General features: G+C 40.3%; 1 protein-coding gene across 1 annotated transcript; it reads right to left on the bottom strand.

Moving 5' to 3' along the window:
* Positions 1-3,217: 3,217 nt before the first annotated feature.
* LOC128356894 (natural resistance-associated macrophage protein 2-like) lies at positions 3,218-25,376 on the bottom strand. The gene is made up of 14 exons (XM_053317071.1): positions 25,250-25,376; positions 24,997-25,119; positions 19,474-19,593; positions 16,666-16,772; positions 16,384-16,454; positions 16,108-16,175; positions 13,243-13,398; positions 12,126-12,284; positions 11,910-11,996; positions 8,828-8,947; positions 7,557-7,706; positions 6,000-6,073; positions 5,150-5,303; positions 3,218-3,728 (listed from the first exon to the last, which is right to left on the bottom strand). The coding sequence occupies exons 2-14, from the start codon at positions 25,066-25,068 to the stop codon at positions 3,621-3,623; spliced, it is 1,446 nt and encodes a 481-aa protein (XP_053173046.1). The 5' UTR covers positions 25,069-25,119; positions 25,250-25,376; the 3' UTR covers positions 3,218-3,620.
* Positions 25,377-26,383: the final 1,007 nt, after the last annotated feature.

Raw genomic sequence — 26,383 nt, 5'->3', positions numbered from 1 at the left:
GCACGTAAAAACATGTGGGGGTTGAAAGAAGAAATAAATCAGACAGACAGATTGCTGTTAAATCAGACAAAAGAGAGAAAGAATGAAAACAAGACGTAAAGTTATTATTCTTAAATAATCCCGACATACAGATGTTGTAACGGCATGTCGTAGTTTATTGTGTTTGTTCAGAGTTTCTTTACAATTCAATAGCACTTAATTATTATTTTTTAATAGTAGCAGCTCATCAAGTCAAGCCAACAGTGTTAAAAACAACATTCAAGCTATTACTGACATTTCAAGGGATATCTTCTGACTGTTAAATCTGTTACACCATCAGATACATCACTGTTTGTTCAAATACAACAACAAAAAAAACAAAGCTTAGATCATATTATCATAAATCAACTGTAAATTTACTGACCGCTATGATCGTACACCGAGATTTAGACTTAATTACAGTGAATTAACTTCCACAGATTTAAAAAATCTACCCAAAATAGTTCATTAATTTATACAGATGTTGATAAAAAAACATCATATCACTGTCTAACCCACACATACACACACACAGATACACACACACAGATACACAAACACACACACACACACATCCATCCATCAGGCGTTTTTGTGGTTCGATTTCTAAATTTCACACCTGGGAATCCACAGCGTCTACTTACAGCCTCATGCATTAGCTGCATCCAATCATGTTGATGACAAACTAGCTGTTGAAATCTGCTTGCAGCATCTGAGCCTCACGTAGGGCCGGGACTGTAGGGTCTACAATCATGTGATTTGCTGGAAGAGTCCCCCCCACCCTCCTCCTCCCCTTCTCCTCCCCACCATCACCACCACCACTACCACTACCCTCCCTCTTCCCTCCCTCCCTCCCTCCCGCCTCCCCTCCCACCTCGCAGGCATGCCCCTGAGTGGCCTCTGCTAGGCTATGTTTCCAGGAAAGGGGCCTACTGGACAGGCTGTGAGGCCTAGGCAGGGAGACATTGGCTCATTGAGAAAAACAAAAACAGAGAGGGGCGGTGGGAAGACTCTCCCCTCTTACATAACTCTGCCTCCATGACAGGGAAAAAAAAAAAAAAAAGTTCTCCACCACAATGCAAAGAAAAACCTGTCCGTCCGCCTCTCCTCGGCTCGCGAACGCTGAAGCACTTCAGGACTGGAATTTGAGCAAGACTGAAACCAGCAGTGCTCGCTCGCAGTTACACAATAGTTGCAACTCTTTTAGACATATCACCACCACAGGCATGACAAACATCCACATGCAAACACACACACTGAAACTTAAAGGAGTATTACGCCGTATAATGCAACGATTTCTTTCTTTCTTTCTTTTTTTTTTTTTTTTTTGTGTTGTTGGTTTGTCCACTTACAACAATGCTGTTTCTGTGCAAGCTGTGACAACACATGAAACATGATGTAACACAGCATGTCACTCAGTCTGTGTTGTGTGGAGCAGCTCTGTTGGTGAGACCTTTTTACTGTATGTGAGCGGTCTCCTCCTGCAGACTGCACCGTCTCCCTGTGGCCACAAGAGAAACTGCATGGAGGTAGAGCCTTGTACTGTACTGGATGTCAACATGTGAAATTCAACTAAGGCAAAAAAAATGTTGGTACCATTTTCTGATTAACCAACCTTCATAGGAGGTTCATAAGTATTAATTAACGGCTTTATTTATTGTGGGAAATCCTCCTCCAGCATCTTTTCTTTGTCTTTTAAGGCCTTTTGCTCAACAGGAAGTCAAATGTCACTAATGAACGATCCCATGTTAGTCACTTTTTAACCCTCCTGACCTTAGAGTATGAGGTATAGTTTAATTTAAATGAGGCCTACTGACCATAAATTCCCCCAAAATATGTGTAAAACCCATAGTAGTAAGTTGGAATGAAGTTGGCAAAAGGCCTAAGATCGAATTGGGTGATATTTTATACCTGTATGTTTTTAGACAGTCAAACCAAACCGGGTCAGTTTTGACCTGAGGACAAAAGTTGCGCAATCGATGGGAAAATAACAGGAGGAAGGGAGCAAGGAGGGTAAAGAAGCGATCAAGGCTACAGTGTTAAATAACCCTCCTCCAAATGGACTGACTGACATCTACCTTTCTGGACTTGAATGTATTTATAAACAGCATATTAAAGGGTAGTTTCAACATTTTTTTAAGACTGTCCTAAATATCAAAAGAAAGAGTTTGTGTTGGTGTTGGCAGCCTCGGAACAAGTCGAGTAGACAGAGGAGGACTAGACGTTGACTCATACTTTGTCTCATCTTACTTTCATATCATAATAAATCAAGCTGAGATGATCAGACAGGTGATTGTGATTGAGAGATTGTTAAACTATGCTAGCAATGAACTAATCCTGCTCGGCCGCTGATAAAGTCCCCTTCATTCATTATGATACTGAAGTTAAATAAGACAAAGTATAAGTCTGTGTGTGGCAGTTTGTACAATTTGTTTATAGCTAAAATCTATAAAAATATAAATTATACCAATCCTTTGTTTAATGATTTATGAACAATTATAATAGCAGCTGATGGCTTATAAGAAATTGAGAAACATGATTAACAACTTACTTTTACATTTATCACTGTAGTCATGACGGCTTCTTAAAAAGTGACAAACATGTCATCGTTTATTAATGACATTTTTTGACTTCCTGTTGAGCAAAAGGACTAAAAAGGCAAAGAAAGTTTGACGCTGGAGGAGGATTTCCTACAACCTGACAACCCCAAAAGGTCTCATTAAAGACTTATAAATTATTTATAAAGGATCAGCAAATTACTTCATTAAAATTACTTATTAACATTTAATTAAATGTTTTATAAAGTATAAAGTGGAAGGAAAACTTAATTCACATCTGTCAGGGTTCCTGCAGGGTTCATCAAGTTACATTTAAGACTTTTAGAGATAAAAAAAGTAGTTTAACACTTATTTTTACCGTCCGAAGCATCAAAGTGTGATAGTGAACCAGCAGGGACGATATGGCCTAGAATTATTAATCATTATATTACATCTTTTTACTGCTTCCTTGCAGTATATAACTAATTCCTAATGATACAGTTAATTAAATCAATGGGACATGGACTTGGATAGGCAGCACAAGATGGATAAATGGCTTCACATATCAAAAATAATCAATTCATTCATTCTTTCTACTAATAAAGACACTTGCTGAAGTAGTGCTGATTAAACTGTCCCCTTATTTGTTCATGGGTGTAAAACGTCTCCTGACAATCAGATACAAAAACATTTTATAGCATTATTTTATAGATAACATTATTGCTTTATGTCAGGTAAGACAAAATAATACATTTTTTATACATAAAATTAAAGACTTAAAACACTTTCTAAGATCTTTTTTTGTTTTTTAAGACTTTCCAGCCCTTTCAGATGTTTTAAATTTGGCAAAACTCACAACGATTGTTCAGTACAATCATTAATAATTAGGACGTGTATTTGTGTTGGTAGCACCTTAAGAATTCATCTGGAAGTTTATGGACTTCTTGTATAAATAAATGCATAATAAAGATGAATAAATGTGCTGGAACAAAACAGTCAAAAGGTCAGTTAGGTTGCACGCAGCGGCACCTTCGAGACAAACGTCCACTGGGAGACATGATTCATTCAGGAGTCGAACTCTGGCTGCCGCTCGATCAGGATAGTCGTGTCGTTTCCTCTCCTGGTGCTCGGATCCAGCCAGGAAACTCCCAGAGCGATCAGACATAACCACGACTGCAGCAGACACAGAGAGATTCAACATTTACTTCATTTTTTTTGTCTTTGCTCATTTTTCTTACTTTGTTTTAAAGGACAGGTTCACAATTCATGTAGTCAGGTGTCCATATGAACAGTGAAAGAGTTTTTCCTCGCTGTAATCATTCCTGCTGTTCATGCTGACTATTAAAAGATCTTCAAATGTGCTTTAATGGAAGTGATGGCGGATCCACAGTGAGGCCACACAGTCATTTAAAAGTTGATGTGAAGCTTATATGAGGCTTCAGCAATCTGAGTTAGTCCATATAAAGTAGATATCTGCCACATTTACAGTCTTTTTAGCATCAGATTCCCTCTTTGCGTTTCCCTGTTGAGCTGTGGTGGAAGTATAGGAACAAAAAGAGAGACTTTGGCACTAAAAACACTGTAACGTTGAAATATATCTACTTGTTTTGACTCATTTGGACGGCTGAAGTTTCATATTACCGTCAGATAAACTGTTAAATACATTTTTGCCCAGAAGGAGGACTGTGGATTTTGTCCCCCATCACTTACATTGTAAGATCTTCTAATGGTCAGTATGAACAGGAGGAATGATTACAGCAAGAAAACCTCTTTCAATGTTTAATACAGACTTCAAAAATTGTGAACCTGTCCCTTAATATACTTGATTTGACTCATTTGGACGACTGAAGCTTCATATTACCGTCAGATAAACTTTTTTAAATACATTTTTGCACAGAAGGAGGACTGTGGATTTTGTCCTCCATCACTTATACTGTAAGTGTATTATGAAGGGATCTTCCAACAGTCAGTATGAAGAGGAGGAATGATTACAGCAAGAAAAACAGGTTCAATGATCATTTGGTCTCCTCACTGTTGTTTTAAGACTTGAAAAATTGTGAGCCTGACCTTTAATAATAATTCATCTTATCATTTATATTTACTTCCTTCTCTTTCTCCCACTCATACACATACACTCATATACATGTGTGGACTATAAAACAAGTTAATAATCATTATCATTAGAATTATAGCATGTATAATGACTACAGTTTTGCTTTTGTTTCCCTTCTTTTGTCAGTCCGTCCATCTGTTTTTGCTATGATGTAACATAATATAATACGTTTCATGAGTCATCGCTGTCCTTTGTGTGTCCTTGCATATTATATCACTTCTTTTTTAGCCATACGTGTGAAGTCTTTTTCTTTTTCTGTTGTTTTGTATCAATCAAAAGACACAGAAAGATTATAATATGTTGATTTCTGTATGAGTGATGTGACTTGACTGTGTAATGATGCTTTAAAAAAAAGGGAAAATCTGAGACGGCTGATGGTTTTAATTAACTGTAGTACTTGAGGATGAAGTCATTGGAAGCAGGAGGTTTATGTTTAGCGTATCGAAGCTCAAACCACAGTCCAATCTGTTGTGTCACCTACCAAATATCCCACAAACGTCAGGTACGCTATGGAGAGGAACGCCGCCAGCACGTAGAGCCACACACTGTTGAGCGCCGTCACGTAAACCACGACGAAGTACATGTTGATGCAACACACGATCAGGATGACGACTCCTCCGCCGATCTTAAACACTCTGCAGGAAGAAGAGAAAAAACCTGTTTAACCCTCCTGTTGTCCTCAGGTCAAGGAAGGACTTAAGGAGGAAAAGAGGAAGGAAGGAAGGAGAGAAGGAAGGAAGGAAGGACAGGGGTAAGGAGGGAGGGAGGGAGGAAAGGGAGGAAAGGAAGGAAGGAAGAAAAGGAGGAAGGAAAGAAGTAAGGATGAAAACAGGAAGGAATTTAGGAGAGAAGGATGGGAGGGAGGAAGGAAGGAAGGAAGGAAAGGATTAATGAGGAAAAGAGGAAGGAATTTAGGAGAGAAGGAAGGGAGGAAGTAAAGGAGGAAGGGAGGAAGGAAGCAAGGAATAAAGGAAGGAAAGGAGTAAGGAGGGAAGGAAGGGAGGAAAGGAAGGAAGGGAGGAAGGAAGCAAGGAATGGAGGAAGGAAAGGAGTAAGGAGGGAAGGAAGGAAGGAAGGAAGGAAGGAAGGAAAGGAGTAAGGAGGGAGGGAGGGAAGGAGGAAGGAAAGGAGGAAGGAAGGAAGGAAGGAAGGATGGAAGGATGGAAGGAGGAGGGAGCAAAGAAAGAGGGAAGAAGGAAGGAAAGAAGGAACAGGTAAAAGAGAGATGGGGTCAATTTGACCCGGGAGGATGACACAAGGGTTAAAAACCCTGAACATCAGAGCGGCATCATTTTAATTATTCGTGTGTTACGATCCAAATAAAAACTTACAATCCGTTGGCGAACTCGCTCATGAGAGACGGTAAACTGGTGAAAGTCAGGACGGGAATGAGGGCGAATGGCAGCTGTGAGAGAAGGAAACGTCACATCTCAAATATCACAACACATATTTTTCTTAGTGGACACAAAAATAGTAAAAATAGTAAAAATGCTTCATTATCGTAGTTATTTGATTAAAAACAAGATTGATTGTCATTCATCACCCTGTTAAATGTTGTGACTGGCTGAACAGACCAGTACAAGCTGAACACCAGTATACCCTTGTCCCATTTTTTATTGAATCAATTTGGTTTTCATTTTCTTTATTCCCATTTTTTATAAATTTGCATTTTATTCCATTATTTTGTTTTATTCATTCATTTGTTTCCCCCTCTTTACTTTTTACCCAGTAGAGCTCTGGGATCTACTGACTCAGGTCAGATAGTTGAGCCCAGAGCTCTGAGATCTACTGACTCAGGTCAGATAGTTGAGCCCAGAGTTCAAACTAAACATGATGAAGCAGCTTTTACACAACTGGAACAAACTACCAGCAGAACTGAAATCATTTTTAAATCCAGGTTAAAAACACTTGTCTTCTCCTGAGCTTATGATTGAGCTCTTTTAATCCTCCTGTTGTCCTCAAGTCAAGGAAGGAAGGGAAGGCAGGAAGGAAGGAAGGAAGGAAGGAAGGAAGGAAGGAAGAAAAGGAGGGAGAGAGGAAAGGAATGAAGGAAGGGAGGAAAGAAGGAAGGTAGGAGAGAGGAAGGAAGGAAGGATGGAAGGAAAGAAGGATGGAAGGAAGGAAGGAAGGGAGGAAGAAAAGGAGGGAGAGAGGAAAGGAAAGAAGGAAGGGAGGAAGAAAGAAGGAACGGAGGGGGAAGGAAGGAATGGAAGGAAGTAAGGAAGGAAGGAAGGAAGGAAGGAAGGAAGAAAAGGAGGGAGAGAGGAAAGGAAAGAAGGAAGGGAAGAAAAGGAGGGAGGAAAGGAAGGAAGGAAGGAAGGAAGGAAGGAAGGAACAGTCAAAACAGACGGGGTCAATTTGACCCGGGAGGACGACAGGAAGGTTAAAGCACTTTACATTTTAATCTTTCATTTGCACTCTATGTCCTTTTAATGATTTTAAAGCTAATCATTATTTTATGCTGCAATCTTATATTTAATGCTCTATTCTAGCATTTTATTTCTCTCTTATTAGGAGTGTGGGGGGGGGGGGGGGGGGGCTAATTGTATGTTTTAATGTTTCTCAAATTACATGTTTTTCTGTTTTATGTAAAGCACATTGAGTTGCCATTGTGTATGAAATGCGCTATATAAATAAAACTGCCTTGCCTTCTATTCATGTATTTTAGTTTTTCAGTATTTATTTTTCTTTAGTTCACAGATGAGATAAAAGATCCGTCTCCTTGTATTTCAGACTATAAGAACAAACCGAAAAGATAAAGAGTTACTAGATGAAAGCGACTTAAGAGGCGATATACACAAGAAAGATAAAACTGACGAAAGGTAGAGAGATGATGGTGAAAGCTCGGATGAAGCTGGCATGAAACGGTTTTTAACCCTGAGTCTGACCTGCATGCTCTGCAACACGTTGAGAAAGTCGTTCATGCCCGTCAGGCGATGCACGTCCTGGAAGATGGCCACCAGCAGGGTCGGCGTGATGGCGATGGAGCGGGTCAGCAACACCCGAGCGAAACGCGACCAGCGCAGATTCAAGAAACCCTAAAAGGGGAGAGGAGAGGAGAGGAGAGGAGGAGACAAATGAGATTGAAAGTAAGGAGAAGAGAGGAGGGGAGAGGAGAGGAGAGGAAAGGAAAGGAAAGGAGAGGAGAGGAGAGGAGAGAAGAGGAGAGGAGAGGAGAGGAGAGGAGAGGAGAGGAGAGGAGGAGACAAATGAGAGGAGAAGTAAGGAGAAGAGAGGACAGGAGAAGAGAGGAGAGGAGAGGAGAGGAGAGGAGAGGAGGGGAGAGGAGAGGAGGAGACAAATGAGAGGAGAAGTAAGGAGAAGAGAGGACAGGAGAAGAGAGGAGAGGAGAGGAGAGGAGGGGAGAGGAGAGGAGGAGACAAATGAGAGGAGAAGTAAGGAGAAGAGAGGGCAGGAGAAGAGAGGAAAGGAAAGGAGGAGACAGATGAGAGTGGAAGTGAGGAGAAGAGAGAAGGAGAGGAAAGGAAAGGAGAGGAAAGGAGGGGGAAGGAGACAAATGAGAGGGGAAGTAAGGAGAGGAGAGGAGAGGAGAGGAGAGGAAAGGAGCAGAGAGGAGAGGAGAGGAGAGGAGCAGAGAGGAGAGGAGAGGAGAACGCATCAGGCTGTGACATTTACTAGAAAGCTGAACTTGTTTATCACTTTTTCAGCAAAGCAAACGAATAAGGATGAAACACAGACAGAGAGTTTTTGATGGAAAGGCCACAAATAAGAATTCAGCAAAACTGATGTAGGAGAAAATATCTAAAATATCTACTCCATTACTCTATGCTGTGTGAGTGTGAGTGTGTCAGTATTTTGTGCACATTCCCTCCTCCTCCCTCTCCTCCTCCTCCCTCCTCTCTTCTCCTCCCTCCTCTCTTCTCCTCCCTCCTAATTCTCCCTCATCCTCCTCCTCCTCCATCCTCTCCTCCCTATACTCCTCTCTCCTCTTCCCCCCTCCTCCCCTCATCCTCCTCTCTCTTCCTCTCTCCTCCTCCCTCCTTCTCTCTCCTACTTTCTCCTCCTCCCTTCTTCTCCCTTCTTCTCCTCTCTCCTCCTCTCTCCTCCCCACTCCTCCTTCCTCATGTTCTCCACCTCCCTCCACCTCTCTCCTCCTCTCGGCTCTCTCCTCCTCTCTCCTCCTCTCTCCTCCACTGACCTCCATGACGAACTGGCCAGAGTACGTTCCCGTCATGGTGGAGCTCTGTCCAGCTGCGAGGATCCCCACGGCCCAGATGTAGAGCGCGGCCGGGCCAAAGAAACAGCCGAGGACTACTCCCTGCCGCAGACACACACACAGTATGAGACAGAAAACAAGAACAGTCACAGAACTTCAGTAAAAACAAGAGAGATTTTCAATTTATAGCTGCTAATAAATATTCTTATATTAACTCTTACGTACTGTTCTGGGTCAAATCTGACCCGTATCTACTGACATGTCTTTTAGTTAACCCTCCTGTCTTCCTCCCGGGTCAAATTGACCCCATCTCTCTTTTGACTGTTCCTTCTTTCCTTCCTTCCTTCCTTCCTTCCTTCCTTCCTCTTTTCCTTCTCTCCTTACTTCTCTTTTCCTCCCTCCCTCCTTACTCCTTTACTTCCCGTCTTTCCTTCCTTCCTTCCTTCCTTTCTCTTTCTTTAATTTTTCCTTCGTTCTTCCCCTCCTTCCTTCCTTCTCTCCTCAGCTCCTTTCTGTTTTCCTTCCTCCCTCACTTCCTTTGTTTTCCTTCCTCCCTCCTTCTCTCCTTCCTTCCTTCCTCCTTTCCTTCTCTCCTTACTTCTCTTTTCCTCCCTCCCTCCTTACTCCCCCATTCCTTCCTTCCTTTCTTCATTCATTCATTCTCTCCTTACTTCCTTCCTGTCTTCCTCCTTCCTACCTCCCTTTCTTCTCTCCTCTTTTCCTCCCTCCCTCCTTACTCCTTTACTTCCTCATTCCTTCCTTCCTTCCTCAGTCCTTCCTTGACCTGAGGACAACAGGAGGGTTAAATGAATAGTTAATAGTTTTAATAAGATAGTAGTTATGAGGAGTGAAGATCGATGGCTCTAATGATTATACAATAAACCCCACAGCTCCATAAAGTTCTTGTTAGTTAGAGTTTCAATAAAATAACATTTAAATAATTATTGCTATGTTATATTTTCTTGTCTTAGGTAAAATAGGACTTGATATTGTGTGATAGTAGATGTTTTTCGTCCATAAATGAGTGGTGTAAAACCTAAAAAATACACTCTCTCTGCTCTCTGAGACATTAATTAAGGTTTAATCACATTTATTGATCAGTCAGATCGACTATTGATGCTTTATAAACACATCTGTGGTTCATAGTTTGGTAAAGACACTTTTTATGAGGGTTAATATTCTAGTTAATATACTGCGATGGTAGACTATGATCAGCATGTAAGAGTTAAGAAGGTATCAAAAGATAATTTGTAGGAGCTCTAAGAAGCTTTTTACTGTCCTTTGTTCTGGTTTTATCGCCCTAAACTTTGTTGTTCTGGTTCATTCCTGATACTTTCATTACTGTCAGTGTTGTTTCCAAAACACATTGGACATCTGTTTTCAGTGAAAAAGCTCTAAAAACTTCACTGTACACAACCTTTCCAGCAGCTGTAGAGTAGCTGGTGAACATAATGCAGCTAATAGAAGCTAAAAGGTCAGATATTTCCCTCAGGAGTCGGAGGAGACTAAAAACAGAGCAAAAAGGAGAGTGAATATTGGACTTACTCATCACAACTCTAAATGTTGCTGCAGGATGTGCGAAGTCCCGTACAATAATAATAATGTGTGTGTAATAAAGAACAAATGAACATTTTATAGGTCAGGATTATTATTTTATTGTCCCATGCTTTCAATGTCTGCTTTATAAATACAGAGTCTGACTAACGGAGGGAAAGTTTACGACACTCATGAAGGATGATTATAGCTGCACCTTGATGACACTGAATGTTTTTCTTTCTTGATTCCTGATAGCGTCGATGCTTTTACTCTCTTATTATAATAACAGGCGGTGATGATAGTTGGGAATAAAAACTGCACCCAGTGTTTGTTATACGGGTCAATGAGGTTGTTTGTGTCCATGTGGTTTAGTCAAATTTAAAAGAGGTTAAAATGTGAAAATAAACGTATTAATAACTTCTTCACATTCTTTTTTTGTGGACTCAGCATAAAATTCTGCTTTTAATCCATTTTAAGAGAATATATTAGAGGATTATGTTAAAAATGTCTAAGTGGTGTAACCATAAAAACTTTGTACCAAATAATTCAACTTGCTTAAAAACAGTAAATTCTCAATAAAACACCATATCAACTAGTTTGGCATGATCTTACATTATAACTTTTATATTAAATAAAGCTAATGGAATACTATTGTTCTAAATATTACATTTAATCTGGGTAACCATGGAGATCAGGAAACATTTACATTTATATAATCCTCCTGTTGTCCTCGAGTCAAGGAAGGAAGTTAGGAAGGGAGGAAGAAGGGAGGAAGAAGCAAGGAAAGGAGGAAGGAAAGGAGGAAGGAAGGTAGGAGGGAGGGAAGGAAGGAAGGAAGGAAGGAAAGGAAAGGAGGGAGGAAGGAAGGAAGGAAGGAAGGAAGGAGAGAGGAAAGGAAGGAAGGAAATGAGGGAGGGAAGGAAGGAAGGAAGGAAAGGAGGAAGGAAGGAAGGAAAGGAAGGAAAGGAAGGAAGGAGGGAAGGAAAGAAGGACAGAAGGAAGGAAGGAAGGAAGGAAGGAAGGAAGGAAGGAAGGAAGGAAGGAAGGAAGGAAGGATCCGTATCAGTATAAGTCCTCTTAAATACACTGTAGGTGATAAAATATTTAATATTTATCATTCTTTTGTGGTTACACCATTTGACATTTTCAGGAGCATTCAGTCTTACTTTTGGTTAAAAAATGGTGCAAATGTCATTTCAAATGATATAAAACCAACAAAAATGCAAAATATACATTTTAACAAACCCAATGCTGCGTTTAAAACTATTTTTAAAGATATGTTTTAATTGCTCATCTTGCCAACCCTTATTTGTCACTGATCTTTAGAGTGAAAAAATAGTCTATACTGAAGACATATATGATGGTTCCCACACTTATTTTTACCTGTAGTCTTAATTTTGTTATTTTAACTTATTTCTAGTGTTTCTACAGCTTCTTATTAAATGTGATTATGTTCAGTATACATTTCACCTTACTGAATATCACTTTTTGCTCTCACTGTTAGTTAACTTGCTGTTGTTGAACTCACTCCTTTGTAGATGTCCACCTCCAGAGTCTTATCATCCACAGGGAAAAGGTCTGTGTGAGGACTTCCTGATTGATTGCAGACTTTATGCTGGAATCAAAAACACACAAAAAACATCTGTATCACAGCAGCCAAAAAAAAAGAAAAAAAACACCGTCATGAAATTTCCCCCAGCTTGAAATTTCACTTTTCTCACGTCACGAGGGCTGAAATACTCACCACCTCTGAGTTTGTGCGTCCGTAGAAAGCCTCGGCAAAGACAGCCACCACAAACACGTTGATGAGGAACGAGAGGAAGAGCGCCATGGTCGACTCGATGAAGAAATATTTGTTGGCCTCTCTCACTTCTTTCTTGTTCGTCCGATCCACTTCTCGAGACTGAAAAAAAAGGACATTTGGACGCACCGATTAGCTGATTCTGTCTTTGGTTATTGCTCCTGATAACTTTCACTCAGCGATCAGGCAGAACCTCGATGCCTTTTATCCTTCTCAGTCTAGTCTGCATGATCTCGTTGTGTGATTTCTGACCAATGCATGAGTTCTGATGCTTATATTAGGACAATGATCATGTTTCTTTCACTTAAGAAGCTGCCAACTCAAATCTGTTGTGTCAAGAGCTGAATTATAGATGCTAATACTTGACTTTATCTCATCATGTTTGATTTGCTAATTCTCTTTTTACCCTTTTTTAAAAATAAATCTTCCTTGGTACGCTTATAAAGCTTAAAAAATGCTGCTGATCACCACTTAACACGATCCAACAGATGGTCACACGTATTTTAACTAAATAACCAGGATCTATGGTAAATGGTAAATGGACTGTACTTACATAGTGCCTTTCACCCATTCACCCATTCATACACATTCATACACTGATGTTGAAGTTCATTCACATTCATTTATTTGGGGTTAAGTGTCTTGCCCAAGGACACATTGAGGACTATGGACTGGAGGAACCGGGAATCGAACCGTCAATCTTCCAATTGGAGGACGACCGCTCTACCTCCTGAGTCACAGCCGCTGCCGTCTACATTATATCGTGGACCATCTGCACCCCCACGCCACAAGCCAAGCACTTAGATCCCATCTAACTGGAGTCTTCTAAGTTTCCCTCTGACTTATTTTAAGACTCAGAGAGATCGTGCTTTCCAGTCGGCATCACCTGAACTTTCTCCCTAAAAGTGTCTGAGGTGTCTGAACTCATAAAAACCCATCAGACAGACATTTAGGGAGCATTATTCATTCATGTTGTGTTTTTTTGTGTGTATGTGTGAAATGACTGGATAGATATGACATAAAAGAAATGTCACATCTATCCATCATTAGCTGATCGCACCTTGACGAGAGCGGAGTGGAGGTAAATGTTGTGAGGCATGATGACGGCTCCGACGATGCCCACCGCCTGGGCCAGCTGGACCGGACCGCAGTCCTTGCAGTACGGCACAAACATCCCCATCAGCAGCTGGCCTTGGTCTGGACCCACCATCACATACTGGCAGAGGAAAAAATTATATATGGGTCATATGTTGCTTTTATAGATTGTTAATGTCGTATTTATGTCTTAAGTTGTTTTTGTCTTAACCCTCATATCGTCCTCCCGGGTCAAATTGACTCCCGTTTTGACTGTTCTTTCTTTCCTCCCTTCCTTCTTTCCATCTGTCCTTCCTTTCTTCCTTCCTTCCTTCAATCTGTCCTTCCTTCCCTCCCTCATTCCTTCCTTCCTTCCTTCTGTCCTCCCTTCTTTCCATCTGTCCTTTCTTTCTTCCTTCCTTCCTTCAATCTGTCCTTCCTTCCCTCCCTCATTCCTTCCTTCCTTCCTTCTGTCCTCCCTTCTTTCCATCTGTCCTTCCTTCCCTCCTTCCTTCCTTCCTTCCCTCATTCCTTCCTTCCCTCCTTCCATCCTTCCTTCCTTCCCTCCTTCCTTCCTTCTTTCCTCCCTTCCTCCTGTCCTCCCTCCCTCCCTCCTTCTTTCCTTCCTTCCTCCCTTCTTTCTTTCCTCTTTCCTTTCTCCCTCTCTCCTTCCTTGTTCCCTCCCTCCCTCCTACCTTCCTTCTTCCTCCCTCCCTTCCTTCCTCCTTTCTTCCTTCCTTTCCTTCCCCCTTCCTTCTTTCCTCTGTCCTTCTTTCCTTCCTTCCTCCTTTCCTTCCTTATTAAAAAACCTTCACTGACTCATACACAACTTCAAAAGCAAGTCGAGACATATTTGAAATATAACTGCGAGCTGAGTCTGGATGCACAATGTGTAACCAGAAGCATGAGAAGATTTTACACCACCTGCTGAATGATTGACACCGAGAGAGAGCGGAAGTCTGATGTGTGGTGAGATATTTAAAGGATAAGATCACAATATTTCAAGCCAGTTAGCCCAAATGAACACTGAAATGGTTTTCTTCTTCCTGTAATCATTCCAGTAACGCTTAAATAAGCAGCAACCAATGATTTATCCCCTGTGGTTATAATTTTTAGATGTTTATTAGAGTATATAATGAGCCACACTGTGGGAGAGCAAATAGGCTTTTTTTACTGTCTGTCATACTGTGTTTATTTTAGAAACACACGGGCATAAGAAAACAGTGTTTAACCCTCCTGTTGTCCTCAGGTCAAGGAAGGGAGGAAGGAAGGAAATAAAGGAGTAGGGAGGGAGGAAGGAAAGGAGTAAGGAGGGAGGAAGGAAGTAAGGAGATAAGGAAGGAAGGAAAGGAGTAAGGAGGGAGGGAGGGAGGGAGGAAGGAATGAAGGAGAGCAGGAAGGAAGTAAGGAAAAGAGTAAGGAGGGAGGGAGGAAGGAAGTAAGGAGAGAAGGAAGGAAAGGAGTAGGGAGGAAGAGAGGAAGGGAGGAAGAGAGGAAGGAAGGAAGGGAGGGAGGAAGGAAGTAAGGAGAGAAGGAAGGAAAGCAGTAGGGAGGAAGAGAGGAAGGAAGAAAGGGAGGGAGGGAGGAAAGAAAGAAGCAAGGATGGAAGGAAGTGAGGAAAGAAGTATGGAATGAGGGGAAGAACAAAGGAAAAATTAAAGAAAGAGGAGAGAATAAAAATGAGTAACTTTGCAACTTCTCATTGATCGTAATTAAAATTATTTTTCTAATATAAAATTTAATATAAAAGAAATACTAAATAAATATATAACAATATATGCACAGCCTCAACCGAGAGGCATCATATCTTTGCACAGCAGTCGTCAAAAAGGATAAAGCACAATAATAAAAGCCCCAGAGCTTATTTCCATTGTGGTCCTTTGGGTGTAGGTGTGTGTTAGAGTGAATACATGAGCACAATAAGTAAGTTAATGTAAGTGTATGTATGTGTGTGTGTGTGTGTGTGTGTGTGTGTGTGTGTGTGTGTGTGTGTGTGTGGGCGGATATGCAGCAGAGAGAAGGCTGCAGTATAATACTTATTCAGAACAAGGTGTCCTACCAATTCAATAAATCTATACTACAACATAAATAGGATAAAAAGACATACTTGCATACATATAATAGCTTTAAATATGAAATATACAAGCTCTATAATTGTTAACCCTCCTGTTGTCCTCAGGTCAAGGAAGGACAGAAGGAAGGAAGGAAAGAAGTAAGGAGGGAGGGAGGGAGGGAGGAAAGGAGGAAGGACGAAAAGAGGAAGGAAGGAAGGGAGGGAGGAAGGAAGGAAAGGAGTAAGGAGGGAGGGAGGGAGGAAGGAAGGAAAGGAGTAAGGACGAAAAGAGGAAGGAAGGGAGAAAAGGAGGAAGGGAGGAAGGAAGGAAAGAAGGAAAGAAGGAAAGGAGTAAGGAGGGAGGGACGGAGGAAAGGAGGAAGGGACGAAGGGACGAAGGAAGGAAGGAAGGAAAGGAGTAAGGAGGGAGGGACGGAGGAAGGGAGGAAGGAAGGAAAGGAGTAAGGACGAAAAGAGGAAGGAAGGGAGGAAGGGAGGAAGGACGGAAGGAAGGAAAGAAAGAAAGGAGTAAGGAGGGAGGGAGGGAGGAAGGAAGGAAGGAAGGATGGAAGGAGGAGGGAGCAAAGAAAGAGGGGAGGAGGGGAAGAAGGAAGGAACAATTAAAGAAAGAGGGAAGAAGGAAGGAACAGTCAAAAGAGAGATGGGGTCAATTTGACCCGGGAGGACGACAGGAGGGTTAAACTGGACAATAATTGACTTACTGTCGTCTGTATTTGAACCAAAATGCTCAATAATCATTTCTTTGATATATTTATGCATGCAGACGGATGTTTGTACCTCATATCCGAATGTGATCGCCATGATAGTGATGAGCAAACCAAAAAAGGCTTCCAGCTTCCTCAGGCCTGCAGAGGAAGGAGACGAGGATGTTTTATTTAAATTTTTAAAAATAAATAAATAAATAAATAAAAATCGATTCATGTATGAGAATCAATTTTTAAAAATCGGCAGAAAAAAATCACAATTAATATAAAAATCAATTTTTTTGGCCCAGCCCTATATAGTTCACTGTCATTTTTAAAAGATGCCCAGCAGACTACGATCACGACCTACCATATTTGTCCAAGAAGAGGAAGACGAATGTGTCGATGATGGTGATGAGGACGCCGCCCCACAAGGGTATCCTGTCAGTGAAAACACACACACACACACACACACACACACACACACACACACACACACACACACACACACACACACACACACACACACACACACACACACAGTTAAAATAATGGACACCACAGAGGTAATGATGCTATTTTAAAGGCCCCTCATCATCACACTGTGACTTTTGTCCCAGCGGATCTTTAAACTGATGTTGTGTCCGTTCACCTGCCAGAGGAGAGGAGGTTGAACGCGATGGCACAGCCGATGACCTCCTGCATGTCTGAGCCGATGATCGCCACCTCCACCATCAACCACAGCATGATACGAGGCACCTGGACGGAAGAAAGAAGAAAACAAGTTCATGTGTCATGTGATGTTATATTCAGTGTTATTTAAGCCTGGGCAATTAATCCAAAAATAATCAAAACCAACATTTAGAAACTCTAATTGACTTAATCTTGCTCATGTCAGTTAATCGCGGTGTTCACTGTTGCCATGACAACAAAGGTTGCATATCTTTAAAGGAATTTGAAAAATTGTCTCCAGTGATCATTTTAACCCAAACCATGATCTTTACATAGTTCTGATCAAGTAAACTAGACATTAACCACAGCTTCCTTCCTTCCTTCCTTCCTCCCTCCTTCTCTCTTTCGTTCCTTCCTCTCTTTACTCCCTTCCTTCTGTCCTCCTTCTTTCCTTCCCTCCTTCCTTTCCTCTGTCCTTCTTTCCTTCCTTCCTTCCTCCTTTATATATTTTGTTATGATACGTTAGTGCTATTCCCATCCGAGTCCGTGGTGCCATGTTATCAACATCCGGGGTCTGTAGGTTGACCTCCTAACCTCTCATAGATAACCTCTGATCTGGATGATGTCATCAGCCCGGTTTATCATTGAGCGGAAATGATATACGGATATACGCGGCGCTCCACTGGAGCTAATTTCGTCCAACGACTCCAAATGACACCAAAGTTGTCTGGGTGAGTAAATGATTGTATTTTATGCTAGAAATAAGGTCCAGGTTGTAAAAAACGGTAATTACCCTTTAAAGCAGAAGTCCATAAAATCAGGTTTCTTATGTATTTTCAGTGAGTTGCTTCCAGCGTTTTCTGCACATAATGAATTCTGTATGAATATGTGTGTTGTTCTTGTTGTTTTAAGTACTGTATATGTGTCTTTTCTATGTTTCTATTTATGCTCTGGATGCATAATACACTTCCCCTTGTGGACAATAAATATCTATCTATCTTTACATGATTAACAATAAGAAGCTTGACTCTTAGCTTAAAAAATAGATCTGTGTATATAAATACTCGCTGGAATGGACAGGAAATACAAATATTTAACCTCTTTAACCCTCCTGTTGTCCTCAGGTCAAGGAACGACAGAAGGAAGGACAGAAGGAAGGAAGGAAAGAAGTAAGGAGGGAGGGAGGGAGGAAAGGAGGAAGGGAGGAAGGGAGGGAGGAAGGAAGGAAGGAAGGAAGGAAGGAAGGAAGGAAGGAAGGAAGGAAAGGAGTAAGGATGAAAAGAGGAAGGAAGGAAGGAAGGAAGGAAGGAAGGAAGGAAGGAAAGGAGGAAGGGAGGGAGAAGGAAGGAAGGAAGGATGGAAGGATGGAAGGAGGAGGGAGCAAAGAAAGAGGGGAGGAGGGGAAGAAGGAAGGAAAAATTAAAGAAAGTGGGAAGAAGGAAGGAACAGTCAAAAGAGAGATGGGGTCAATTTGACCGGGGAGGATGACACCACGAGGGTTAACTGTGTCACACAAGAAATGACCAGAGTCTTAAACTCTACACACTGAAAACCTTAAATCCTAAAGCCTCTTAAAATGTGTCCAGAAGAAGTTGCAGAAAGCATTTTGTGGTTTTAAAACAAAAGAGAGAACAAAAATAATAAAGGAGGATGGTCACATGATGTTTAGCCATGTGTTCAACAGTTGCTTTTCCTCATCAAGGTATTAGTGACGCAAACAAGCTTTTTTATACAAGCTGGATTTAGAAATATATCCTCATTAATGATTCATGAAGTATGGATATAACAGATTCCACATTTCCCTCAGTGTTTTGATAACTGTTGCAGGCTATCATTTGGCTTTGATTTATTTATTCTTGATTATACAATCCAAGGATTACAGAGGCTGAAACAACAGCGCTTGAAATGCTGCTTACGCAATCAAGGCACTTACAGTAAATCAGGACTATTTCTGCTTTACAGCCTCGAGATTTCTCCATTACCGCATCTGGACCAGCCGCAGTGTAATTTCACGCTAAAGTGAAGCTAGCACAGTGTTGTCCAGGAATAGCATAGAGCTGAGATCACTGCTATACACACACATCTATATATATATATATATATATATATATATATATATATATATATATATATATATATATATATATATATATATATATATATATATATATATATATATATATATATACATAAAAGAACAGGTAGAGTTCTTGGGTGCCCTGGCAGAAATGTTTAACCCTCCTGTTGTGCTCCCGGGTCAAATTGACCCCATCTCTTTTGACTGTTACTCACTTCCTTCCTTGTCTCCTTACTTCCTTCCTCTTTTCCTCTTTTCCTCTTTCCTTCCTTCCTTCCTCTTTTCCTCTTTCCTTCCTTCCTTCCTTCTGTCCTTTTCTCCTTCCTTCCTTCCTCTTTTCCTCCTTCCTTCCTTCCTTCCTCATTACTTCTTCCATCTCCTTCCTTCCTTCCTCTTTTCCTCCTTCCTTCCTTCCTTCCTTCCTTCCTCCCTTCCGTCCTTCTCTCCTTCCTTCCTTCCTTCCTTCCTCATTCCTTCTTTCCTCTCCTTACTTCCTTCCTCTTTTCCTCCTTCCTTCCTCATTCCTTCCTTCCTCTTTTCCTCCTTCTTTCGTTACTTCCTTCCTTCCTCATTTCCTTTTTTCTCACTTTCTTCCTTCCTTCCTTCCTCACTTCCTTCCTTCCTTCCTTGACCTGATCACAACAGAAGGGTTAAGGAACTTGTTCTAATAAATGTTCAAAAAAATAAAATAAAAAGGACAGGTAGGCTCACAGTGTGGTACTGGCGGTTGCAGACTTCGGCCAGGTGCATCCCCGTGACGACGCCAAGCCGGGCCGCCAGCCTCTGCAGCAGCAGGCCGATGATTGTGGCTACCAGCAGCACCCACAGGAGCTAGACGGGGACGACAAGGAGAACAGAGGCAACATCTGTTAAATCATCCATCTGTGCTCACTTACCCCTTTTTTTAAAATCAGACTTCATAGATATTTGTGGAGAATCTAAAGATGATAAAGTAAGTCTAGTCTTCTTATGTCATGCTCTTCCTGAGGCTTTATTGTAATCTGTGTCAGGTGAATGCACCGATATTCATTACTGGGACATTATCAGTATAAAAACACTTGGCCATTAGTCTGACTGGCAAAGAGATAACTAAAATATGTGAACAGATTTCCAAATAATTGCATTAGTCTGTCTGAACACGCAACGCCTCTCTTCAATCAGCTCAAGATTGTATAATTATGCTCTTTTTTTTTTTTTTTTTTTTTTTTTTTTTTTTTTTTTACATTTTGGGCTTTTTCCCCCAGTTGGTGGCAGAGAGGCTGACAGGAAATAAGTGGAGAGCGAGAAATATGAATGACATGCAACAAAGGTCCCTTGTTGGACTAGAACCAGGGACATTTTTTACATAAATAAAGACCAAACTTATATTTTTATTTTCAAATTTTTTTGCATCAGTCTGCTTCCCTATCTTTGTCTCATAAAAGCATCTTAACAGCCTAATGATACAATATACATAGAGAGGCTAAAACAACTGTCCGATGCAAGTATCACAGTAGCGAATGCAACACGTGTCCCTAATACATTATATTGTGAATGCACCAATATTCATTACTGGGACATTATCAGTATAAAAACAATTTTATACTGGCCATTTGTCTGACTGGCAAACAAAAAGCATCTTAACGGCCATAACGGTGATGTACACAACTTTAATACTCCAGCTGTTGTTGATTCAGGGAAACACTCATTCACTCAAACACATTCATACGGGCTGAAAGGATTTAACCCTTTCATGCATGAATTATGATAACCTCAGTCTGGATTTTTTTTTTTTCCTAAGCGTTTTTATTTCTCTTTAGGCATCAAATTACATTTATAATAACATAAGTCAACTGATTTACAACCAAAAAAGTTACTGTAGATGAAGTGGTAGTGTATGAAATGATACACAATTGTCCATTGTGGTGGCTGAAGAGCAACTATGCCATCAAAATCCGTCAAAATCCATCAAAATCCATCAAAATCCATCATCATGCATATAAGAAAACTGCTTTTTTTAATAGCTGTCCACTGTAGTGACCACTATGCATGAAAGGGTCAAAATATATGATAACAACCACAGTAATAACAGTAAAATGTCAAATAAAACTAATAACTAGCAGACATGTATGGCAAGAGTGAAATACTGTGATAAAAACTGTAAAAAATTGATATACAGCAACATTAAAAACTATGTAGAAAATATTTTTTAAAGAGACGAAACTTAACTATTCAAACTGATCGTGTCCGACTATAATTGGTCTATCTCTCTCTCTTTCATAAGGAGTTGATTTAAGTACGCACACACACTCACAAATACGCCAAAACACACACACACACACCCTCATTACATTATTTATTTATGTCTTTGGTTGATTTATGCTCCGTACGTCATGTTTGCTTTTTAATTATACGGCAGCTTGTTTGCTTATTTTTGTAGATTACATTATTGAGGTGAGATTCCTTCTATATAAACCTTTAGGGCTTCTTTTTCTCTTTTCTTCTAATTCTCACCTTCACATTTTCATTACTCACTTTTGTTGCTGTGTTTTGCTCGCTTTGCAAATAAATATATAAAATAAACTGGATAAACAATCACACGTAAGGCTGCTCAGTCACTCAATCCCTCATTTTTGACAGTTTTTCTCAGTTTCTGCAGGAAAATCAAACTTATAATTCATTTTCTCTAAAAAAATCAAATGCATTTCTTGTTGCTTTCATACAGAAGTCAAATGCATGATTACAAACAAATGATGCAGTGATGGATTTACACTGCTCCTATAATGACTCATCACCATAAATCATCACATGCACAAAGGTTAAAGGGAGTCATAAAGTGCTGCTAATGGAAGATTGTTGGGTCTTTACTGTTTATATTTTATATTATTATTATTATTTTTTTTACATATCTATATACATATATCATTACACAATTGTAGTACTATTCACATCAATACATAATAACAAGGTTTTTTATTAGCAGTATTTACACATTTGATCATACAGTTGCATGAAAATTGCTTATAATTATGAATATGTCAGTTTGTAAGGATCTTTATAACATAATATATAATATGCATTTTACATATAATAGCGTTAGCGTTAACGCGTTAATCACGATTAGATTAATGCAATCCATAACGCGTTAATTTTTTTTAATTGCATTTTAATTTTGCAAGCCTTTTTGTCCCTTCTACTCACCCGTAGACGGCTCCTCTAGCTGTAGCTTTGAAGTGGCTTCCTGCAGTAAACTGATGCGCTGATGGAAAGTAAGAGAGCTACTGGACTTTTGAACGGCTTGTTTAACTTTAAAAAACTTCAAGACGGTTCAGTTGACAAGTCAAAAGTAAAATGCAACCTGTGTCAAACGGAGTTTAACTACCACCGGAGTACGTCCAGTTTGAGTTAGCACCTCCACCCTAAACACCCAGGTGCAGCCAAGCGAGCCTCAGCTCCACCAAAGTACCATTTTGGAGTGTGGAAGTCGCAGCAGAGCCGTGATTGATTCCCAGTTAAGACACTCTGGTAAGAAATGCTTTACATTATGGGCTTAAAACTGGCTTGAAATGTAAAATAACAGGCTTTTAAACATGCAATTCAAAACACGATTAATCGTGATTAACTATGGAAATTCTGCGATTAATCTCGATTAAAAAAATTAATTGTTTGACAGCCCTAATTGTTTTGAATCTGGTGTTTTTATGACATGAATTCATCCAGTTAGCTTTTATTAACAGGGTTACAGTGTCTGTCCATCCATTATTCTTTACTGCTTATTCACTAGAGAGGATCACGATCGGAGCTGGAGCCAAATCTCAGCTGACATTGGGTACACCCTTGACAGGTCACCAGTCAATCACAGGGCTAACATATATAGAGACAGACAACCAGTCACACTCACATTCACACCTACGGGGCAATTTAGAGTCACTAATTAACCTGACCTACATGTTTGAGTCTGTGGGAGGAAGCCGGAGAGAAGCTTCAAACTCAGTACAGAAAGGCACCAGTCAGGAACCCTTTTTGAACTATATTGGGGAAGATGGGGTCCATGCCCTTCGGAGGGGCTTGACTGGTCTGGAATGGTCTAAAATAATTGGGCACAGTCATTCTTAGATGGTCATGATTTAGTCACAATACTTATTGACTCCTGATGCGATATTTTGTATTTGCTTTCTGTCTGTTTGACATTGTGTGGGTATTTTTGTGTTAGTTTGTTTTTGTTGTTTATCCACTTTTTATTTGTTTAATTTAAAAAAAAAATCAATTTTTTTTGACCCCCATACCCCTCCTGCTGTGTTTAGGACTTACAGTACATAAATCCAAATGAGAAATAAGATGAAAATGTAAGTTTAATGTCTCTTTTTGATACTGGCATACTTCCTTTAGTCATTTAACTGTCTGGGTTTAAACAATGACTCCTGACGAGTTAAACGTCTTCAATGAGTGACCACGTTTTCCAGGACGAATGAAGTGTTTAGCTACTCAGTATAAACTGATGTGACAATTGCTTTTTTACGTTTGCAGTGTTGAGGGAGAAACTGTAATTTGAGGCCAGTTGTGAGTAAAGTAAAGTGTTTCCTGTTTATTTTTTGCAGGCAAATAAAAACCTTTGTTGAATTTTGACCTACAGTATAAGTGACACTCTAGTCTTCACTCGCCAGTCGGAGAGACAGCGGAGTCGACCGGTCCTTCAGTAAATATTATTGCAAGTATTATTTATATGGAGCATGGTGAAGAATGAAAGCAGATGACTGTATGAAGGATGCTCTGAATGCTGTAGAGCAGAGGTGTCAAACTCATTTTCATTCAAGGGCCACATACAGACCAATTTGATCTCATGTGGGCCGGATCGTTAAAAAGATGGAGGGAAGGAAGGAAGAAAGGAAGGAAGTAAGGAAAGACAGACAAAAGGAAAAAGGGAAGAAAGGTAGGAAAGAGAGACAGAAGGACAGATGGAAGAAACGGAGGAAGGAAGGAAGGAACAAACGAACAAACGAAGAAAGGAAAACAGGAAGGTAGGAAGGACAGATGGCAGGAATGGAAAAAAGGAAAGTAGGGAAGAAGGACAGAAGGAAGGAAAGGAGGAAGGACAGATGGAAGAAATGGAGGGAGGAAGGAAGAAAGGGAGGAAGGACAGATGGAAGGAAAGAAGGAAGGACAGATGGAAGAAATGGAGGGAGGAAGGAAGAAAGGGAGGAAGGACAGATGGAAGGAAGAAAGGAATGAAGGAAAGAAGAAAGGAAAAAAGGAAGGTAGGAAGGAAGGACAGAAGGAAGGAAGGAAAAGAACACAAAGGAAAGTGGGCCGGATTGCACCCCTCGGCGGGCCGGTTCTGGAACTCTCTCCTACCAGACATTCTATGGAACTCTCTCCTACCAGACATTCTATGGAACTCTCTCCTACCAGACATTCTATGGAACCCTCTCCTACCAGACATTCTATGGAACTCTCTCCTACCAGACATTCTATGGAACTCTCTCCTATCAGACATTCTATGGAACTCTCTCCTACCTGACATCCTATGGAACTCTCTACCACCAGACATTCTATGGAACTCTCTCCTATCAGACATTCTATGGAACTCTCTCCTACCAGACATTCTATGGAACTCTCTCCTACCAGACATTCTATGGAACTCTCTCCTACCAGACATTCTATGGAACCCTCTCCTACCAGACATTCTATGGAACCCTCTCCTACCAGACATTCTATGGAACCCTCTCCTACCAGACATTCTATGGAACTCTCTCCTACCAGACATTCTATGGAACTCTCTCCTACCAGACATTCTATGGAACCCTCTCCTACCAGACATTCTATGGAACTCTCTCCTACCAGACATTCTATGGAACTCTCTCCTACCAGACATTCTATGGAACTCTCTCCTACCAGACATTCTATGGAACTCTCTCCTACCAGACATTCTATGGAACTCTCTCCCACCAGACCTTTGCACTTCGGACTCTGTCTCCACCTCTAAATCCCACCTGAAAACCTATTCAGAGTGGCATACTCTGTCTCTCACTAACTATGCATTCTTCATTCTTGTTTATTTATTGTACTAATGCACTTTGTAGTCACATTCATATTTATTCTTTATCTTTGCACTAGATGTCACCTGATTTATATTGTTTGATGTACTGTTGTTGTGTTATATGTGCCTTGTAAGCTGACCTTGAGTGCTTTGAAAGGCACCTTTAAATAAAATGCATTATTATTATTAAATAATGAATCAATTAAACAAGGACCTACCTTGAAGCCAGCTTTGGCACCAGACTGCAGGTCCGACTCGATGTTACCCGGGTCGAGGTAGGCTATGCTCATCAGGAACCCCGGTCCAGTGAAGGCCCACAGCTTACGGAGACTAATCCCACACTGAGAGGAGAGAGAGAGAAAGAAACACAAGCTGTGAATCTAATAACAACATCAAACTTCATATAATGCTCTACTACATGCTTCAACTCAACACCAGATTAGCTTCACTTCTCTTGGATTTGTGGATTACCTGACTGTCCTCGTCGGGAACAGGGACCCTCTCCTCAAAGTAAGTAGTAGAAACAGGATCATTGCTATGTTTGTGGAGGAAGACCCCTCCCTGTGTGTGTGTGGTCTCGATCACAGTTTTATCTCCCGCTTCGTCGCCTGCTGAAGTTTGACACAAACGTGGTGACAGTTATTAAAAAATCACAGCAACAGAAACTAAACCTCACAAGCTTTTACGTCACTCACATAAATCCTATAATTTAGATAATTTAGATAATATACACAACTGTAAAAGTTAAGCTGATAATAAGACAGGAACAAGTGACAACATAAAGAAAAGGAATAAAAATAAAGAGAGAACAAAAACTGAGACCAAAGTCAGATAAATAACAGATAATAAAAAATAAATAAAAATAAGAGTGAATAGAGATAAAAGTTCATAAGTAGAGTAAAAACTAGTTGACATAGATTAAAAAGACAAAACAAAAGTAAAATGACAAAAAAAAGATATAAAGTTTAATAAAAGCTAGAAAAAAATAGGTTAAAAAAGATTAAAAGACAGAAGAAACAAATGAATAAAATCAATAAGAAGATAAAACTTATGATGATAATATTAAAATAACATGAAATAAAGCAGAAAAAAATTTTAAGACATCAAAACAAATATAATAAAAATAGACTATAGGACGCGCAGGTGGTCGAGTGGTGAGAGCGCATGCCATATACGCAGCTGACCCCGGTTCGAATCCCGGCCGGAGGTCCTTTGCTGCATGTCACCCCCCCCCCCTCTCCCATGTTTCCTGTCTGTCTACTGCTTAATAAATGCGTCTATGCCAACAAAATAAATAGACTATAAACAATTCTTGATCAAAAGCCAGATTTTGAGTTTTACTTTTAAAAATGTCAACACCTCCAGCTTGTGTGCAGAACTCTACATGGCTGGAGGCAAAAGCATGAATAAAGGCATGACTGAATGATCTGATTTTGGCAACAATCCCTAATTTGATAGCTATCTTGGTAATTTCAGCTTTATTTATACAGCACATTAAACACTACATGGTTGATCCAAGATGCTTCACACAAAAGGAAGAAGAAACAGAAAAAATAGGAAACACAATAATAAATAATAATAATAATAATAATAAATAAATAAATA

This window comes from Scomber japonicus, chromosome 4, assembly GCF_027409825.1.
Source record: "Scomber japonicus isolate fScoJap1 chromosome 4, fScoJap1.pri, whole genome shotgun sequence".
NCBI lineage: Eukaryota > Metazoa > Chordata > Actinopteri > Scombriformes > Scombridae > Scomber > Scomber japonicus.
Note: the sequence above shows the minus strand (reverse complement) of the source record. Positions and strands in the feature narration are given on the sequence as shown.

What these genes read in the sequence shown, in the direction of transcription:
- LOC128356894 (XM_053317071.1), bottom strand. Translation starts at nt 25,068, where the DNA reads ATGAGCATAGCCTACCTCGACCCGGGTAACATCGAGTCGGACCTGCAG. An exon ending in CGATCACATTCGGATATGAG is followed by an intron (nt 13,399 to 16,107) that starts GTACAAACATCC and finishes TTCCTCTGCCAG; the next exon opens with TATGTGATGGTGGGTCCAGA. An exon ending in AGGTGGACATCTACAAAGGA is followed by an intron (nt 8,948 to 11,909) that starts GTGAGTTCAACA and finishes TGTCTGCGGCAG; the next exon opens with GGAGTAGTCCTCGGCTGTTT.